The sequence below is a fragment of the Dermacentor silvarum genome, chromosome 4 (genome assembly GCF_013339745.2).
Source record: "Dermacentor silvarum isolate Dsil-2018 chromosome 4, BIME_Dsil_1.4, whole genome shotgun sequence".
In the NCBI taxonomy this organism is placed as follows: Eukaryota; Metazoa; Arthropoda; class Arachnida; order Ixodida; family Ixodidae; genus Dermacentor; species Dermacentor silvarum.
In genome coordinates, this window is record NC_051157.2 from 16,031,504 (window position 1) to 16,051,920 (window position 20,417).

Genomic DNA, 20,417 nt, shown 5'->3' on the forward strand with positions numbered 1-20,417 from the left:
TCCGCATTCAGGCGAGCTCCCATTCGGGCTCGGCCCTCACAATGGCGGCGCCGTTCGGGGGTCGGCAGCGGAGCAGATGGTTTCCGGCGCATCGCTCAGCGAAGGAGCCTGGCTCCTTCTTCTTCTGCCCCTTTTCTTCTCACAGCGAGGTGAAAAGCCTCCGACGCGGCCGGGGAACAACGCGAGCACATGCGCACGAATCGAGGAGCCTTTCGTCGGTACACGCCTGCCATGCGGGCTGCGTGCCCATAAAGCTCTTGCGAGACGCTCTCTCAGCTGCAATGGGCAGCGTCCAGACGTGCCGTCATGTCATGTGGTTCGTGAGCCCGTTTGTCACCTGGCTTGACAGGGTCGTTTAAACATCGGCGCACATGAGAGTTGAGGCTCTCCGTGGCCGAAGAGCCAGTACTCGGCCATCGGAAATGATGGTGCCCAGACGGTGTTCCGAACCGCGGTGGAAGAAACGTGTTCTGCGCACTGTCAAATTCCGCCATATTGCCGAAGTCAGCCGTGTGGACGTTTTGAGCCAATTAGAGAAGCCGTAGCAGCCTCGTGAGCCAATCGGAGCAGACAAGATGGCGATTTCGACAATATTGCGGAGTTTGACAGTTTCGAGAATAGCGCCCCAGGCGGTAATGTGCTTCGAAGGTGCGTCCGAAATCCAGGAAACTGTTGACCTTGACTGATTCGGAGCCTCGGTACACGCGTCCATCTATGATGAGAATCATGTGGGAGTCGTGATTCCTTCAGCGGCAACCATCTTGGTTTCGCCGAACACTAAACGGCGCAGGATGCTGATAGTATGGTGCGGAAAGATATTGACAATCGCGTCCTTAGGTGCAGCCTAAATCCATTTCACTACATAGTCCCTTGCTCGTCGCAAGTTGAATGCCTGCCTTACTTCGTTAAAGAAATCCATGCGAAGAATCGATGGACAAGTGTCGGCTCGCATGCCGTCCTGTCATACACATGGGACATGTACAGTTTCCATTACAAGTTTACACCCTTCCTCGTTTGTTCGGCCTCTATACAGTGAGAGCGCCTCCAGCTTTACTGTGTTATGAAAAATTTGCAGAACCGATACGTGCATGGCGATGGTATAACACATTGTATAAGAACGAGGTCGTCTGTTCCTAAAGTGATACAACCCACAGCGAAACCAGCGGGCCAATCGTTATAGCGGGGCTGTTGCATACCTGGCACTTGCCCGCTTCTATGCTGCAGAAAGTTTCTACACCATCTATAGAGTCCCCCCCGGCCCACTGCCATAAACACCAAACACAATAACATCACTGTGGCACGGTTTTGCGTTCCCTTCGAACACGGTAGCCCCGCACCTTTTTGAACAGGCGCTACATTCTTCGGTCAAGCTTCCTTGACTTGACACTCACCGCATCCTCAACATGGTCCACCATGCTTCAATATTAAAGCGGAGCTTTCTTTGACTTTTCCAATCACTTTGCGTGAACGGCCGAGTAAACTGGGCTGATTCTGGAGACAGTGTATAATCAAAGCTAGCTCGGTCTGACACCAGTGCATTATGTGTGTGTGTGTGCAAGGATCTTACCATGGTTTGTAACGCGGGCCGATCCTGTCACAGCATCCACGCGCCTCATAACATTAACTAGTAGAGCCTGCCGGGAAGCTATCTCCCCCCCCCCCCCCCCTTTTTTTTTGCGTTCTCTCTCCCGTCTTCCACTTTTGTGCAAAGTTAGGGCCGAGCATGCGTGCTAACGAATTCTCAATTCTACAACGCCAGGCTATTAGATTTAACGCTGTTCGAATGGCCTCGCCTCAGGAATACTAAGTCCACCTTTCCTTCGGTTACAGGTGCAGCACGTTTGTCCCCCACTTTCTGGGACGTTCTGGCGGTAATGCCAAGACCACTCTATCGATCGCATCCCTCGGGACATCTGGAAACGAGAGGACCGGGAAGCGAGGAACCCCACGGAGGGAGGCAGAGCACGCCCTGTTCTTGTTGGCACGCAACAGAAGCGACTTCCTCGCGCTTCTCGCCACCTTTTTTTTTTTTTTTCTTTAAAGCGTGCGCGACGGCGCTCGCTCGAGTTCGCGGTTGCGCGTTCTTCCGTTGCAAGAAGCAGCAGCGGCATCCTCGGCGTGCGTGGCCGCGCGCGCTACTCGGCAAGAGTGGTAGAACAGGTTCACTCTTTTTCTCGCGTAACCCCAGGCCGCCGCCGGCAGACGACCAGCGTCGCTCGTGATCATCACCGCGAGTTTTCTTTCGGGGCGCTCGTGCCTCTTCTTTATTTTCTCTGCGCCGCGGTCTTCCGTGCACAGCTGACCTCTACGCCGAGGGGAAGGGAGGAAAAGAACTGCCGTGCCAGGTCGCTTTGCTGCAGCGCTTCCCCACCGTCACCGCTTCATGCTTCCTCCATGGAGGAGTGCAGAAAATAAAGGGTGGTAGGAGAGAGTGTAAGGCGCGAACGCCTGCTCTCTCTTCGTGCCGTGGCAAGAGGAAGATATAAGCGACAAGACGAGGTTACACTCGCTGGCTACTTTCTGCAGGCGAGCAGCGGGAATCGGCCGCTAAATGACTGTGTTGCCTCCCGGTTCACGCGCAGCAGCGGTCTTCTCCTATCGCTCGAGTCGAGACCACATTTTCTTCCGCTGCTCCTTAGTCGAACCCCCATATGCAGCACGCAGCAGGAACGTCAGGCTACCTCCGTTCCACTCGTGAGCTCACGGCCGGCCGCCAGTCAGCCGCGAGGGGTGAAGGGCGAGCAACAGAAGGCGTACATCAGCTCCTGCAGCGGCCGGCTGCGTCTCGCGGCAGCAACTGGCGCGAAGCAGCAGCAGGTTGCTTGTTGTTGTAGCTGGCTGCCGGCGCGCAGCGTTCCTCACTCGCTCGCTGGGGTTCGCCGACACCGCTCACCTCCGGACGCCTGCCTGCGTGCCTGGCGCTTCTTGGAATGCGTTAGCTGGTTGCGGCTTGGGCGGCCGTGCAACGCACACCCCGCCGATATCAAAGGAACGCGCGCTTACGGCGGCTCTCGGGTCCCCCCCTATCAATCGAAGCCTGACGCGCCGTGATCACCGCGCAACAAACGAAACGGAACACGTAATCCCGTACACGAGAGTAACGTTACACGGCTGGAAGGGGAGGGCGGCATTCCGCAACGTTATGTATGCACTACGTACGGAGTCGTCCGACCACCTCTCGCGTATTGTTGTTATCAGGCGCGGAGCTCCGCGCCATTCTCACGAGCAGGCCTCTCTGCTGTATAATGTAATGGGGTACTTCGTAGGGGGAGAGGAAGAGAAGGTGAGGGAGAGAGCTGCGCCTTTGGCAGCGGCGACGATGATGTTTAGGCTGCATTTCGTCACGCGCGATCATCAGCCTAGCGAGGCGTCTTCTTTTCTTGGGGAGGCAGGAATTATGCCCTGACCCCTCGCACAACGCGGCGAGTGCGCGCCGCGAAGCGTACTCTGACCTGCCGGCGCTGCTGCAGCGGCGTTCTTGCCGCGCGCATGCACACGCTTCGGTCGGCTTTCCCACATAGCGTCGCCGCTGCTGCAAGGTTGATTGCGCCGCGGCGGCCCCGTGGGGAATCCGTGTATAACGGCACTACCGGATGCGCGGAGAGTCCGCGCCGCACTCGGTGCCGGCAGTACACGCGTGGCGTTCTCACGCTCCCCGTGCCACGATGCGGTTTCGTGTTCTTGCGGTAAACACGTTGTAGCGCCAGATGCCGACGACACCGAATTTTTTACTCATATCTGGAAAGCCTCTTTAAAGCCTCAGCACGTATACGGGATTAAACGTCGAGCTTCGATAATCTGAGATGCAAAGGGCCCGACGTTTCTTCTTCGATTTCCTTCTACACGCGGAAGTTACTTTCTGGCCGAGAAGAAAAGGGAGAGGGTAAGGAAACGGGTTTAGGAACAGTGTGTTAGTGAAGGAGCTAAATAAGAAACAGCGCGGTTTGGAAGTTAGCGAGCGGTAGACGTAGCAGAAAGCTGCAGTTCGGAGACAACCATCTACGGCTCCCGCTTGCCACGTCTCGCCCACGTTTTCCCGAGGACGATTCCAAAGTCGTCGTCGTATGCCACGTTGAACGGGAAGTGATATGAAAGCGACTCCGAGCCAAGAGCGTCCGGAGACTGCGTTAAACACGATTGTTTGTCTCCATCAGAAAGGAAAACAAGTAAAGAGTAGTAGTTTGCGTTATGTCGTCGGCGTGGCGACGCCCTCAATTAGCCTGCAATGCGCGCTAATTGGGACTGGCGCTGTGCGCCTCTACATTGGACGTGTGGCTTCGCGACGCAGTGTGTTGCAAGTCGGGCGGGAAGCAAAGCGGAAAGGAACGCGCTGACGTTTTGCCAAGAAGACAGTGAGCTTGGCTGGAAAAGCTGCAAAGCTTATGGGGTTCTCTTTTGCTTCGTGACGCACTCCATAATCAACCGCGCGTTGTTGGAAACGTGTGACACGTCACATTGGCGGGCATCGTTCAGAACATCCCACCCACTGACGGATGTCAAACAAAAATGCTCGTCTCAGTCACGCATTGTACGGGGTATAGCGTAAAAAGAAAAGTGCGAGCTACGTCGCGCAATTAGTTTAGGTCACATTTATCTGAAAGACTCTAATCCACATGTAGAGAGCAGGAGTAATTTGATACCACAACAAATGCTGCTACGTAGATATATCACTGAGATGCCGCAAAGTCTGTGGCATGGTAGAAGCCGAAGTAGTGAAAAAAAAAGTAACGATGAAGAAAGCTTACCATATTATCAATCTAAAATATTTGGCACCCATATATATAACGAGGTAAGGTAACGCTATTCTTTTTTTCTTGCTGATACGGGAAATATGCTTGCAGTTCTGTCATTCCGAAGTCAAGATATATGAAACGCGGGTTTATGTGCGCTGACAGCACAGTGAGACTAACGCAAGTGCCACTGTAGTTGCAGTTCACTCCAAGGGCTTTCAATAGTAAAAAGTTAGCCAAAGCCGCCTCAGCCAGCATTAGCAGCGCATTCAATCACCTCGATTTTGCGCTCGGCTTCCTATTCTTTATCTTGCACTCGAAGCCGGTCAAGGCAAAGCCCCGATGTCGCAATCGTACTTTCTCATCTTTTCTCGTAATCAGTATGTTGGCAATCTCAAAAACGAACTAGTGCTGCATTTAAATGTGGTATGTCTTTCTCGTCGTTGCAGCCGAGGCACAAGTATCTTCTTCCGCGCGATCGGTGGGTCTAGTTAGGCGTACAAGTGCATGATCGCCGTTAAAACGCTGCCCTTACTATAACTCAACCGCGGAGAACAAGTGAAGGGAGCTCTTCTATGTGAATTATCCATCTGTCTTCCCCCTTTTTTTTTTTTTTCTCCTTCGCCACCAGCCAAGAGTGCACCTGCGCAATTGAAACTCACTGCGCTCAAGACCCACGCTGTCCACCGCTCTTCGCTAACAAAACCAAGTTGTTTAGAAAACGCAACCCTCTTTCCTTATTCTCTTGGTAGACTGAAACGTCGCAACTTGTTGCCACGCATCCAGCTTCCCGAAATCCCTTTCCCCGGATCCCGAACAATCTCAACTCGCGAGCAGCAACACAACACCGTACAATCGCTCGCCGCCACCACCACACAGCTCAAGCCAATAATTGGCGGCATCAAGGGGCAAAGCACCGGGTCTCACCTCTTTCCGCGGCCAATCTTATCCAATTCAACGTGGCGAAAATCGTACACCGGGGCCATGACTGCTGCTGCTGCTGCTGCGATGAAAGTACGCTGGAGGGTGTGTGTTTCAGGCTCTTCCTGGGCGTCACTGGAAGCTCTTCGGCTTCTGTCGAGCGGTTGTAGGGAACAATGCCGCAGCAGAAACGCACTCCGCACAGGCTCTGTCCCGTCGAACGAGGTGATGTCCAAAGGGGCGACGACGTCGGCGCCGGTGTCCTATGTGTGTGTGTGCGTTGCACGTAACGGCGCTTTTGCCTTCCGAGAGTCGAATAAACGTGCCGAGCTGCTTCCTCGAGACTCTTCTTGCCCGCTCCGGGGCCCTTTTATGAAGGGCGAGGGAAACAAGCGCGCCCTCTCCTTCCTTCTGCCGCGCCTCCTCCGCTCCGCACCCTCTCGGAGAGCGGTCCTCCCAGGGCTGCATCCTCTCTCTCTCTTCCTTTTCCTCTCGCTCTCTCGGAAGGAAAGAAACAAAGATAACACAAAGTTCGACGGCACGCGTGGCAGCAGCAGCAGCGGTTCGGCGGCCTTTTTGCAGCGTGGCGTCGTCTGCCGGCTTACCCGCTCGGTGCTGCTGTTTGCTGGTAGTTTGTTTGCGGAAAGAGTCTCTCACGGACCTGCGTGGTGTTCGCGTGTGTTGCGCCTCACGCACACTCACACACGCACAATGCGGGAGGAGCCTTTTCGCCCTCCTCCTCCTCCTTGCGATCGACTGATTTTGTGAATGGGGCGACGATATCCACAGCAGCCGCCACCCGGCGCCACCGCGCTTCGATTAGCTGACACCGTTTTGCTTCTTTTGTGGAGCTCCCCTCTCCTATTCCATCGTTGCCCTGAAGAGTCGTCGTTGATGGCGGCTTCGGGAATATTAACGATAATGGTGATGAAAAGGGAACACCGGGCTGTGCGTTTCATATATCACGCGTTTTCTTTTTGCCTTCTTTTGAGCCGGCAGCACTTGCCGAACTACTTACGCTGCGTTTCGCCCTTGCTTTTGTCCAGACGCTATCGTCGCTCTCACGGCCTGTCGCGTATGTTGACCAACGTTGAAGGCTTTCAGTAAGGTTGATACAGCCTTAATTTAAGGAACTGACCCGCCCTCTAGCTGACACGCACATTGATTGAAGAACGGAGTGCTGAGGATGCATGGAGCCAATAGTCTCGACAAGGTGCTTGTCAAGCCCCTAATGGGCCCCTTTTCTTTGCATTACTTACAACCATTGCTATATATAACATCCGTTCTCTCTTGCCAAATTAGCAGGGTTCTTTCCCATTTATCTTTTTCTTTTTGTTCGTAAGAGCGTTCCGTCATTGACTGCCTGCTTTCGAAAATAATATCTCGACTATCACAATTGGCCGGAGTCTCAAGTATACTTATGCTTTCTAAATACAACTCAGCGTTCTTTTTTTCTTTTTCATTTTTTTTTGTTCGTACAGCGTCGCAGCATCGAGGGAACAAAGCCTGCTGTTAGTTGTCGTACTGCCGAACAATTAGAAAGCGCTATTTCGCTGCAAGCCATGGATTGAATGGGTCTCGAGATTTGGGCGTCTACTCACCACTTGAGTGTAATTTCGGAACGCCGACATGGCATATGGATTGCCCATATGCAACCACAAATGACCAGAAGGTATCGCCGATCCTCCTATACGTAATTACGTGTACACTCCACTCGAGTCCACTAAACACAAACACGAGTGGACATTCCGGACCAACGACAAACGCGTTTCTCGCGAGCACTGGAAGATTGCTGAGCACTGTTCAAATAACCGCGTGATATGGGCTGCCACGCTTTATCAACTGATTCAGGAAGTTACCTCCGTCGTTCCGTGGCCCCTTTAAGACTGCCCCATACAAAACTCGCCCTCTCGATCACGGCCGCCACACGGACAGACAAACCGAAAACGCACACGCAGAAGGAAACCCAGAGCGCAGGTTCCTCGAGGTGATTTGTGAGCGACGCCACCGGGCGTCCACCTCGGAACTCATCGCAAGAGAGAGAAAGAAGAAACAAAACAGAAACTTATGAAAATATCACTCCGCCCTGAAGAACTTCCTTACACCTTGACGCATAAATCGGACCGCGCGCTGCATCAGAAGTCGCGCCGACAGCTAGCGTGGCGCGCACTAGTTGTCGTGTCTACGCCCCCCCCCCCCCCCCCCCCCCCCCTTTTTTTTTTTTTTCCGGGAACGCGAACATCGTCACAGACAGACACGTGCGCTCGCAGACCACGCATACCTTACAGGATTCCGCCAAATATCGCACCTCCAACGAGGTTCCAAGGGCGATACTTGTCTATTTTACTGTCGCTTCTTTATTTCCGGATATCAACATCGTAGCGGGCTTGCGCCCCCAGAGAAAAGGGAGAGGGAAATACCGTGTGTGTGCGCGCGCAGTCGCGCGGTCGGGCTGAAGGGTCACCGCGTTTGGCCCAGATGTCGCTAGTTCTACCTTTGCTGTTATCTTAATTCTTTTTCGCACTGCCTCGACACTTCGCTCATTTCTCTTCGCTCCAGTGGACGGGAGGTGCACGGCGCGAAGCGGAATGCGTGAACCAGGAAAAAAGAGAAAACAAAAGAAAGGTGAAATAATATACGACTCCCACGGTGAAGGGTTACGCACAGACCGGTATACGTGTGTGCGTGTAGTGTGCGTGCGTGCGTGCTTGTTTGTATGTGTTTGTGTGCACAGGTGCGTGTGGCTCGTGAATAAACAAGGTTCGTTGGACGACGTCTTCGAGCTGGTGCCGAGTGTAAAGAAAGAAGAAAACGGGGGTTCACGGAGTGCAAAGGTTACAGCCAAAGGTTGGGATATGGGGGGGACGGGTTGCGGTGTGCGGTTATTGAGGTGTGAAGGCGAGCAATTTTTCCTCGGACTCAGCCCGTGCCGTTGCGGCGACTTTCTCGCCCTTGCAGGTTCCGCAGCCCATCTGGGCTGGGCGCTGGCTGTTGTAGTTGCCGCCATCGTCGTCGGTATAGCGTTGCTTCAGAACGGCGCAAGCGCGCTGCTGCTGCAACTTGTTGGGAGGATGAGACCCAGCTTGTCGCGGACACGATCGGCTATACAGGCCTTTGCAAAGCGAACGGTAAACAGTGCAGCAGCGCCGTGCCCGCTGCTCCGCTTGCTGCTTCCCTTCGAGAGCTGCCGTGCTTCGCGGCGAGAGGGTCGCTGACCTCGCCCTGAAATACGCCTTGGAAGAGCGCTTTTGAAATGCGCCAGGGACGCCGCCGCGCACGTGTTTCCAATTCGAGTGCGTATTTTGGCATACGTTTCGTATCCCTTCCGGAACATTTATTTTTATTCGCAGCTAATTCATTTTTTCTTTTTTCTGCTGATCCCATGTCTCTATTGCGGCGCTGTGCGATAACGACCCGGCGTGTTTGAACTCCGGTCTGAGGCGCTGACGCTCACTAGGAAACGTTTTCGCGCGTACAGGACACGTCGTTTTCTGCGGTTCGGGTTTTGGGCGTTCGCAGCGACGGATCGGCGGAAACTTTCTCAACAGTGGCAGATACTAACGCGGAAGCTTTGCTAACTAGCTTTATTATTATCTTACGACGCGTTGCATGTCTCGACAATATAACTTTGGTCACACAGTGTACGGTGGGGTCGTGAGGAATATGAGATTATAGCCATATTCAGCTGCTGAAGCTATTTACACGAGTAAATTCGGGTAAAAAATGTACGAGTTGGTGGCGTCTGAGCGCTACCCGCCTTGTCCAGCGTGTTCCGTTGAAGGGCACTAGAGAATAGCATTACGTCGGTGTGAATCGGTAAATTACGCTTCCAGAATAGCAGACATGTCACTCTTATCCTAATCGGAGGCATCGTAAGGAAGCAGAAATAAAGGCAGAAAAGGAAAGGCGGGTTCTTTCTTGAAGATTTAGCTTATAATGACATGTAATCACACATGTCTTTTTTTTTTTTTCGAAAGTTTACGAAAGCTCCTCTCAGAAGAATTGTTTCCCTGAACCCTCATTCTAATGATGTACCATTACGGTTTGTTCCATCTACCACTGATCTCTGCGAATGTATTTACTCATAAGTACAATTGACGCAATATGAACGTAGTCAGTAGTCATATGCAGTTGGCCTGAGAACGAGGTGCATAGTAAGCTAACTGGTGGAAGCAAGACAGTCCATTATAAGAACTGTACTGGCAACAGCTTGCTCAGTCACCAGCACTGCTTGTTCCTTGTGTATACTTATTGCCCTTGCGCGAAGTACGCCAAGATATTTGCACTTCCTGGGGAAACTTATGCACATGAACACTTACAGTACAGTCCATAGCTATTATTCAAAACATGTGCTTCTCTAATTCCCAAGCAGACAAACAGTCTTCCTTGAAGGTGTCAAAACTTGTCGCAAGTCGCAAATGCGCACGTCGCCTAATTAATTTCCCCGGCTGACGTTCGACAGGAGACAATGCGCAGCTCGGGGCAAAGCTTTACGTGTATTTAAAATGCGCGACGCTGGTCCTGATCACAGCGTACATGAATCTACAGTGGCCACACAGCCCCAACGGAGAGCTGCACGATAATTGCATTTGGTGCTCTCTCTTCAGCTTAGAATAGCAATCCGGCCGTCTTGGCCAGCTACGCCAGCATTTGCGGCAATCATTAAAGTTCTTCGCATCGACTAAATTAAGCAACACCGGCGCAACGACAACAAAGAAGCCGCCGCCGCCGCCGCTGCTGGGTACGGAAAGTTATGCACGGGCCCGCAAGGAACCCAGGTAAAAACAAGCCAAACAGTTCGCCACTTGATGGACGAAGTGGCACCAGAGATGGTTTGAAACCCGTCGCGCGCTTTACATGCTCTTTCGACGCGCCCTGGGGCCACTCGGAATTCCGCCACACATGGCGCTACAGCAATGCTGTCAGTTCGTGTCACAAAACGCAAAACGTAAAGAAATGAAGTGAACGGTAACAACGCTAGTGGCAACTTCCTGTTTTCTTTTCCTATTTTTGCTTCGTTTGGGTCGTTCCGGAGTGTCTGGCGCGCTAGTCAGCGACTCCCCGGGAGATGTTTCTTTTGAGCGCGTGGAGGCATCTGCGTGGAGGCGTAAGGCGGCGATTCCGAAGAGACACGCGAAGACGCACACGCCGGCGCCTTTTAGTGCTGACTGTGCAGGCGCGCGAGACCGGCGTGTTTGCGTGCCCGGCGTTACGCATAGGGCGCGCAATGGCGCCTCTGTCTTTCTCGCTCAGGCATGTCATTTCCGACAGTCATCCGCCCCTCTCTCACTCTCTCTTCTTTCTCATCACTTCGTGTTACTAAAGCTGTGCAGTGTTGCAGAAGCTAGCAACCTCCGCCATCTGTGCGGGCATTTAAGGCTGGCGGAATCTCCCGATCAGAAACAGCAAGTGCGACAGCTTTAATTCGCACGCAAGATGAACATTATTATTTTAATAATAATAAATAAAATAAAAAATAAATAAATAAATAAACATTATGATTAAGACTTCTCAGCATTAAGACTGCCCAGTCGATAGAGAGTAAAAAGGATGTGAAGGAGGGTAGCTAATTGACAGGTGCTCACCTCGTTACTGCGCTACTTTCTGACAGGAAAGGCTAATCAAAGAAGTAGCCGCGACACACACACACACACACACACACCACACACACACACACACACACACACACACACACACACACACACACACACACACACACACACACACACACACACACACACACACACACACACACACACACACACGCGCGCGCGCGCGCGCGACACGTGTCAAAGAGTATAGCAAATATTCGACGATGAGGATTAGGAGGACGTCTACGGTCAGTTCATGGGGGAACATACTCAGAAGGGTATTTAGTAAAAGGAGATGCTCAAAGGTACGTTTATTCAAAGTCACAAAGATTCAAAGTTACGTACAACGGCAAAGACGTCGTTGGTCGATATGAGTTGTATGTTTCACGTCACAATCGACAGCTATCGCGTCCTTCCTATAGGGACGCGCGCCCACTTTCCTGCTTTCGAGAAGGCTACCGTGCATAGCTTTGAACGGATGAGGTTCTGAACAGTTTGTAAGCGCCGCACAGAACGAGAACTCACAGTTATGTCTTATCCTTTGCTGTCGTCGATGCACGAAATAAGGACCGATGACGTAAAGACCTGAATCGTATATGCACGAGATGAACACGACTGAATCACTATACCGTCTGTTTTCTATACCAAGCACCAGTTACCTCTTCAGCACATTGTACTTCTCATCTTCCACAACACTGCATGATATTAATGGTTTAAGAAACCATTCTGCTATGTCCCCGTGTCTCCCTGCGAGCCTATACAGCTTTCCGCGTCTTCGCTACCTCGGCAGGGACAGCATGCAGTAGCAGAAGCTGCGGTTTGCCTATTTCGGGAGTCCCTGGCTGCGGGGCTGCTTCAGATAGCAAAGATTACTTGCCCGCTGGGATGCGGACGTTGTGTCAGCGTCGCATTTTCTGCACGTATTTTCCGAAACAACGCTTGTGCCGGTCCTGTTCTTGGTTGTACGGGAAGGAGAGGTGTGCGTATGTGTGTGTGTATGTGCGTGTGTGTGTGGAAGGGGGGGGGGGATTGCAGTATACGTTATTTCATCCTTTTATCCTCGGTCGTCTAGGAAAAGAGAACGACGAAATGCTACGCGTAGCGGGCGGAATTAGCGCGGCTTCTAGTGACCGCTGGGCATAAATATTTATGCTAGCGTTGGTGAGACAATGCAGCAGTGGCGCGGTGTTCCGCATACTTGTGCCGCGAGCAGTAATAATTTTGCAGTGTGCAGAAAAGCACCTGCTATTGTGCGGCAACCCAGATTTACAATTCTTTCCTACTCTGGGCGGTGCTCAACTTCGGCTGCATGAGCATAGTGAAGCTGTTTTGGGTTTTTGCACGCAACAAGCTTGAGGCCACGGACAAGTCGCAGTGATTGATAGTAACGTATTTTGTATGCGTGTTAAATGTAATAATGAAAGTAAACAGAGCTGTGCTAAGTTAATGACACGGTTGCTGTTACTTCGTTAGTGCGGTACGTGACATACGTAACCTTATTATATGTTATTCTTTGGCCATTCACAACTTATTGAAAATTAAACTTCGAAGATTAAATTAACCGTCTCTTCGAGCACCTAATTATTCACTTTTGGTCATTTTGTAGCAATATGTTGAACATTTCTACACAAAGCAATCGAAGGTTGCTATGAATTGATTCTGTGACTCTGGTGTTGTGATCTTAATCAGCTGATGTTGTAGAATAGAGTGCGGAATTTGGTTCAGGAACCTTTAGCCACGGAAGTGTTACCATCTTGATAAATGCCGAAAAATATGTATGCGAAAGAAGAGAGCAGCAAGAAAAAACAAAAACAAAAACAAGAAGACTACGAAGAAGAAGAAAAGGTAGAAGAACATTAAACCTCTGGTTGTTCAACATTATTAGCACATCTGAACGTAACCTACTACAGGAATTCTTTCTTTATTTTATTCTTTATTTATTTTGTACTGCTAGCCTCGGTCTTCATCTCTTCATTTTCAACCCTACTCTTACACTTTCTCGGTAAGGTCCTCAATGATTAGCTGTAATTCGTCTCTATTGTTGCTGAATAGGACAATGTCATGTATCTTTCTACTTTCTTTGGTTCTCCACAAGAAAAGTAGAAAGATACCTATCAAGAAAGGGGTCAGGCAAGGAGACACAATCTCTCCAATGCTATTCACTGCATGCTTAGAAGAAGTATGCAAACTCTTAGACTGGGCAGGCGTAGGAGTGAGGATTAACGGCGAATATCTAAACAACCTTCGGCTTGCAGATGACATTGTCCTATTCAGCAACAATGGGGACGAATTACAACTAATGATTGAGGACCTTAACCGAGAAAGTGTAAGAGTGGGGTTGAAGGTTAACATGCAGAAGACAAAGATAATGGTAAATAGCCGAGCAAGAGAACAAGAATTCAGGATCGCCAGTCAGCTTCTAGAGTCTGTAAAGGAGTACGTTTATCTAGGTCTATTACTCACACGGGACTCTGCTCTTCAGAAATAAATTTACAGAAGAATAAAATTGGGTTGGACTGCACACTGCAGGCATTACCAAATTCCTGAATGGGAGCTTACCACTGTCGTTGAAAAGAAAAGTGTACAATCATTGCATTCTACCGGTACTAACATATGGGGCAGAAACTTGGAGGTTAACAAAGAAGCTCAAGAATAAGTTAAGGACCGCACAAAGAGCGATGGAAAGAAAAATGTTAGGCCTAACGTTAAGAGACAGGAAGAGAGCGGTGTGGATCAGAGAACAAACGGGGATAACCGATATTCTAGTTGACATTCAGCGGAAGAAATGGTGCTGGGCAGGCGCCATGTAATGCGTAGGATGGATAACCGGTGGACCATTAGAGTTACAGAATGGATACCAAGAGAAGGCAAGCGCAGTCGAGGACGGCAGGAAAACTAGGTGGGGGGATGAAGTTAGGAAATTTGCAGGCGCAAGCTGCAATCAGCTAGCGCAAGACAGGGGTAATTGGAGATCACAGGGAGAGGCCTTCGTCCTGCAGTGGACATAAATATAGGATGATGATGATGATGATGATGATGATGCTAGCCTCGGTACCAGGCCTTAAGCAGGAGTGGGCGTGCACATTTGTCATTGGCCAAACATAAATTCAACCTATAGCGTCAGAAAGGCATAGTGACGTAACAGAAACTAACAGAAAATATTATTATTCTCGTCTATCAAGCAAACTTACGTCAGTAGGGCATATGCGATTTCCCACGAGCGGGCTTTCTCACACATCTTACTTGCCCAAACCAAGATGGCCGACGTCCCACTTGCGCCCGTGGCAGTGGCGAGTCAACGACACCGCAAGCAAGGCGTGCAGTTTTGATGCACCACCGCAGTACGACGCATCTCTGAAGCCTCCTCTGGGCACAATTAATGGGGTGCATAGCCACTTTAGCCAGCTTTCATCTAATTATGCACTAGACTCAGTGCTACCAGGGCATATTTACTTGGCCACACACGAGGACAACACGTCGATTGCTCAAGTTCTCATTAGAATTTAGATTCCTCCACTACGCCCGTCGTTGAAAGCGCGTTCACCTAATATCACAAATGTCAACAAACGCGTTTCAGCGTAAACGCAGAAGATGGACGACTCAAGAACCTTTGTGTGGGCTGACTCTATCTCTCCTTCTTTGCTCACTCACCCCTATCCATCTACGCTGTATATACCTACAACCTGCTATCGGGCTATGAATCTTTCTCATCAGCGTCGTGTAATGTCCTCAGCAAGGTCGTCGTTTATGTTCGGTGTGAACTCACTTACGTGCTACATTCAGTTGTGCCTCACGACGACGACCAATACGTGTGCTTAACTGTAAAAACAAAGAAACTTACATTTACTCTCGTCGCTGCATATATTTCTCCAACCAGTCGTTTTGACACGCAACGACTGGGTGCTTTGTTATCCGCGACACCTGGCCCTTGGATCCTTAGTGGAGATTTTAACGCACACCACCCGCTCTGGGGGAGTGTTGAAGATGGACTCCAAAGGAAGAAAACTAGTCGCATTTGCCTCGGACCAAGAGCTTTGCTGTCTCAATGACGGCAGCCCGACATATTTACGGGGACTAACCGACAGCAGCTGTCTGGACTTGACTTTCGTCTCTCAGTGTCTTCGAAGCAGTATAAAGTGGTTCAACAGACAATAGAAACCACATGGAAGTGATCACGTTCCTACCTATTTGAAGATCAAGGGAGTGCCAAGTCTCTATCTACTGCCCTGTGTAGAACAGACTGGACGAAGTTCAGATCGCTTATGGAAGACGAATGTCAAGAAGGCCACCCCTCATCTCTGGAGAATCAGATTAGAAATGCACTGCACGAGGCTATGTTCACTTTTAGGCCTTCTCCAAAGTATAATGAATATGAAGGTGAATTGGAAAGGCTTCGGAGCGATTCGCCGACGCGCGGAAAGAAGATACAGGCGCACGAAATGTATTCATGATCTGAGGGAGGCGAGGCGGATCCAAAAGAAAATCCAGCGCCGCATCGATACGCTACAATCTCAGAAGTGGAAATCCTTTTGCGAGTCCTTGGATCCTCGAAAGCCTCTGTCCCACATATGGAGAACTCTGCGTGGCCACAATCGTCCTCCACAACAGCGCCACCCTTTTAAGTCTCTTGCCCTGCATCAAGGACGACGTGAGATCGACGTTGCTGAGGATTTCTGCGCAAGAATCGCTGGCTTGCCATCACGACCTGTACCATTAGCACGTGACGTTGCGGAATCCAAGGACTCTCGCATGGATCTCTTGTTCTCTATGGAGGAGCTCGAAGCTGCGCTGGCGACTTGTAGGAAGTCATCATCGCCTGGCCCGACGGTGTCACATACAAGGCACTTGGAAACCTTGGCCACAAGCCCGCAGTGTACTCTTGGAGAGATACAACGAATCCTGGCGCGAAGGATTGATTCCTTGTGAGTGGAAAGTCAGCCGCCTAATACCTTACTTAAGAGCTCTAAATCTCCATTAGACTTGGCATCGTACCGTCCCATCGCTCTTGCCAGTGCGTTGGGAAACTAATGGAAAGGATGTGTTGACGCGTCTTGAATGGTATTTGGAACACAATGAGTATATCCCCAATGCAATGGCGGGCTTCCGGCGCGGTCGGTCATCGGTCGATAACGTGCTTGATTTGGTAACATCTATTCAAACACCAAAAGAGCATGAAACGTTAACTGTGGCGATGTTTCTTGATGTGAAAGGCGCATATGATAATGTAGCGCACCAAGCAATCCTCGATGCTTTGATCGATGTGGGCATTGGTGGCCGTGCACTGCGCTGGATTCACAGCTATTTGGAGGATAGATCCTTCTTCGTACTTACAGAAGATGGAATGACATCCCACCATGTCACCAGCCAAAGGTGTGCCACAAGGCGGAGTGTTAAGCCCCACGCTCTTCAACGTAGCACTGCTAGGCCTTGTTGGATACATTGCCAAGGACGGTTCATATATCCATCATATGCATCTGCATCTGGGCAGCCGGCGTAACTCGTCCGCAGATACGAGCGAGACTGCAGAAGGCGGTCACACAAACGTCGTCCTATCTGCGTATGAAAGGCCTAGAATTATCCTCCGAAAAGTGCCGATTAGTCGCATTTACGCGCAAAACAATGACTCCATATGTTATACGCATAAATGGACAAGTAATGCTTACGAAACAAAACACCGTTTCCTTGGAGTCATCATCGATCGTGATTTGTCTTGGACGCCACATATTTCATATATGAAAAAGAGGTTGACTGCAATAGCACATGTATTCAAATTTGTCGGCGGAAAGTCTTGGGGTGCGTCTGTGCAATCGATGCTACAGCTGTACCATGCATTATTTATGGGCTTCCTAAGATACAGCCTGCCCGTGCTGGGAAGCACCAGTAAAACGAACCTTCGAACACTCCAGAGTATGCAAGCCCAAGTTCTACGGACGTGCCTCGGCCTCCCTAAGTGTGCATCCACAGCGGCCACAATCGCCATAGCACGTGACCACCCTGTATCAACATACTTTGCAGTCGACGCTCTAAGAGTGCACATTCGACATGTCGCAAGGAGCGCCTCTTCACCATCTTGCTTGCCTGCCAACAACTAGGCCGCATACGAGTTTTAGCCGTCTCCTGACTATACACGGAGCATCGCTACCATCGAATTACGTCCCTGCAGCATGGCCTTCGTTACCACTGTGGTCTCTGCATTCACCTCGAATATGCCTCACCATTCCAGGCGTGAATAAGAAGGCACAAATGCCGTCAGCAGCATTGAAGCAAGGCAGCATTATTGCTACTACATGAGGTCCACAGTGACCGCTTACATGTTTACACAGATGGGTCGGTCATGCACTCCAGTTCAGCAGCTGCAGTATTTGTCCCAGCAAAATCTACAGTAATAAATTCCGGACATCGCACTTGACATCGACGACGGCTGTCGAACTTACAGCTCTGTGTGCAGCAATGAAATTTATCGAACAGGAACCGCCCCAGAAATGGTCTATCTTCTGCGATTCCAAGGCCGCCCTCCAGAGTTTGCTCTCTGCACTACGCCGTGGACCCCACGAACGCCTTGTCGCGGACACACGCGAAATTTACCATCAGGCAGTTGACAAAGGACATGACATTTTCTTTCAGTGGCTGCCAAGTCACTGTGGTATCTTTGGAAACGAGCAAGCGGACGCAGCCGCTCGATCCTCACATACCAGTACCGATTGCGTCGCTATCCCTATGTCCAGAACAGACGCAGCAAGAAAGCTCCGTGCGCTTGCTCGCGAGCTTACGTTAGCCCACTGGAATTCAACGGACTTTAAAAACCAGCAGCCTCTGTTCCCTGGATCCTGATCTGAAGTTCCGCCTTCCACATGGCTTACCACGACGGAGGTAACTCTCATTTGTCGCCTAAGACTTGGCGTAGCATTCACCAACGCGTACTCCTACCTGATGGGAATGGCCACAAGTCCAGATTGTGAACTTGCGGGTGCAAAGAGACGATAGCACAATCTTCTGTGTGATTGTCGTCGTTTTAGTGCACAAAGGAAAGTCCTCAGAACCACGCTCGGCAAGATAGACAGCCGTCCCCTTACGGAAGCCAGAATTCTTGGTCCCTGGTCCCAGCCGACGTCGGAACGAACTGCTTTAAAAGCGCTATTACGCTTTTTGAAACAAACAGGACTACATGAAAAACTATAGAATTGTGCGGACAGATGTGTTTTTTTTTTCTTTTTTGTTTTTGGTTCTTTTTAATCTTCTCTTGTTTTCTAATCTTTTCTGCCCTTACCCATCCCCCCGTGCAGAGTAGCCAACCGGACACTTAACCTGGTTAACCTCTCTGCCTTTCGCCTCTTATTTTCCTTCCTTCATTCCTCCTTCGCGCGCTCGTAGGTGCTGAAATTTTGGATGGGTTTCCATCTAGAAGTAGTTGTAACGGCGGAGCTCTGTCGGCTTGGTTCTTGGCGGTCATATGTATTTATTCTGATTCGCTCAGTGCGATTTCATGCGGTGTGTTTTGTGTATGATTCGACCGTGTCTAGGGCTTGCTGAAGTGCGTTTTGTCTTTCCCAAATCAGCCTTTGGTCGCCCATAGCGTAATGTCGTCGGCGTAAATTGCCACACCGAAGTCTTCGTCTTCCTGTAACTGTAGGGCGAGCTTGCGCATTCCCATATTGAATAGGAGCGGAGACAATATTGCACCCAGAGGCATGCGCGGGCCCGGCAGTTGATATGTGAGTGACCGTAAGGCTCCGAGCGCAATTGTTGCGGTGCGGTCACGCAGAAAGTCCTGAATGTAATTGAATTTTCTCTCCGCATCTGACGCCCTCAAGGCCCTCTAGTACGGTGGAGTAAGATATAGTGTGGAAGGCATCTTGAACGTCAAGGCGAGAATGCTTCTGTCTATACTGCCCGGGGGAGGGCCAGGACCTCGTCTTTCAGCATGACGAAGACGTCTTGTGCAGAGACTCCCTTGCGACAGCCGAACATCGAGCCCGGAAGAAGGCTGTTACGCTTGAGGTGATTCTCCAGCCGGGTGTGCACTTAGATTAAATCTAACTGTTGAAGCACTCTGGCAGTGATCAAAACAAAAGTTCTTGAAATAATTAAGCCTCTAGCTTTTTTTAGCCTTTTTACTTGTAATTAATCATTAACTATTAAGAACAGTATACAGCGACTCTAAACGCAGCGTGACACTCTAGATACCTAAAGAGATGATCCAAAAATAAACAAGGCTCTTTCGCGCTGGGGAGAACCGCGAAGCGCCGAGCGCTGGTAAGCGTATAAAATAGCTGCTACATCGTATGCTAACGCTCTCACCACTGCTAAATGAATTTTTTCACTACACGTCCAACATTGTTAAAGAGACACTAAAGCAAAACAATAAATCAACTTAGATGCATTGTTATGCCGAGAAAAACTTAACTTTTTAGGGAAAACCGCAGACTCTCCCGTTCCGAAATGAATAGAAGATGGCAGCCCGCCGATGGATCTGGCACTGACTATTTGGAGCTTCCACGAAAAATTGATTTATTTGCGCATAATCAACATTGTTGCGTGGCCCTGTCACGTTTCGAGCCCTTTCACAACGTACACGACATAGTTCTGCCAACTTTTCTTAGGTGAGGTTGCATTTTAGCGGCACTTTTACTCTCCCATTGCACGCCGCTGCAAATTTCTTGAAAACAACGAAAGCCAAGCAAAGAGAAGCGCACCAATCACCGACGCTGGCACTGCCTCCTCATCCATTTATCTGCTTTCACTGCACTGACCCGGCCACACTGAAAGCCTCTGCATTTCTGCGTGCTCGCCGTCACTGGTCGGCCAATTAGATAAAAAATACTTCTCAAGATAGCCAATTCTATCGCTTGAAAGCAAACAAAGTGACCGCCCTAAACGAGGAGGTCGTTTCATTGGCATGTTCCAACAACGCTACGGGTCACCGTTCGATGCTTGCGTCGGATATTACGTAAGTTTGATGTCCGGATATTAGAACGAAAACACATGGAAGAGTTTAACGTTTTGCGGAGTTACGGAGCAAAGCAAAATCTTCCGCTTTTCCTTTTGTCTCAGGGTTGTAAAAGAGTGGAACCTACTGCCAGTTGTTCTTGGTAACATTGGCACAAGTTCTTATTAAGTGCGTTTTATTTGATTAGTATTTACTAAACGTGATGGTCTGTCACACGTTTCGTTTTGT

At 50.2% G+C, this 20,417-nt stretch overlaps 1 protein-coding gene across 5 annotated transcripts in view; it reads right to left on the minus strand.

Annotated features, from left to right (window-relative positions):
- LOC119449521 (microtubule-associated protein Jupiter) overlaps positions 1–20,417 on the minus strand; it is an 87,222-nt gene that overhangs the window by 59,953 nt on the left and 6,852 nt on the right. The window contains exon 2 of one of the 5 annotated variants that reach the window (XM_049665281.1): positions 5,658–5,718. The exons of 2 other annotated variants lie outside the window; for them this stretch is intronic. In XM_049665281.1, the coding sequence (XP_049521238.1) occupies positions 5,658–5,716 (59 nt within the window). In that variant the 5' untranslated portion in view covers positions 5,717–5,718. Of the gene's footprint in view, positions 1–5,657; positions 6,005–20,417 lie in introns of those variants that run through there. 2 more of the 5 variants (XM_037712707.2, XM_037712708.2) reach the window with 2 other exon arrangements.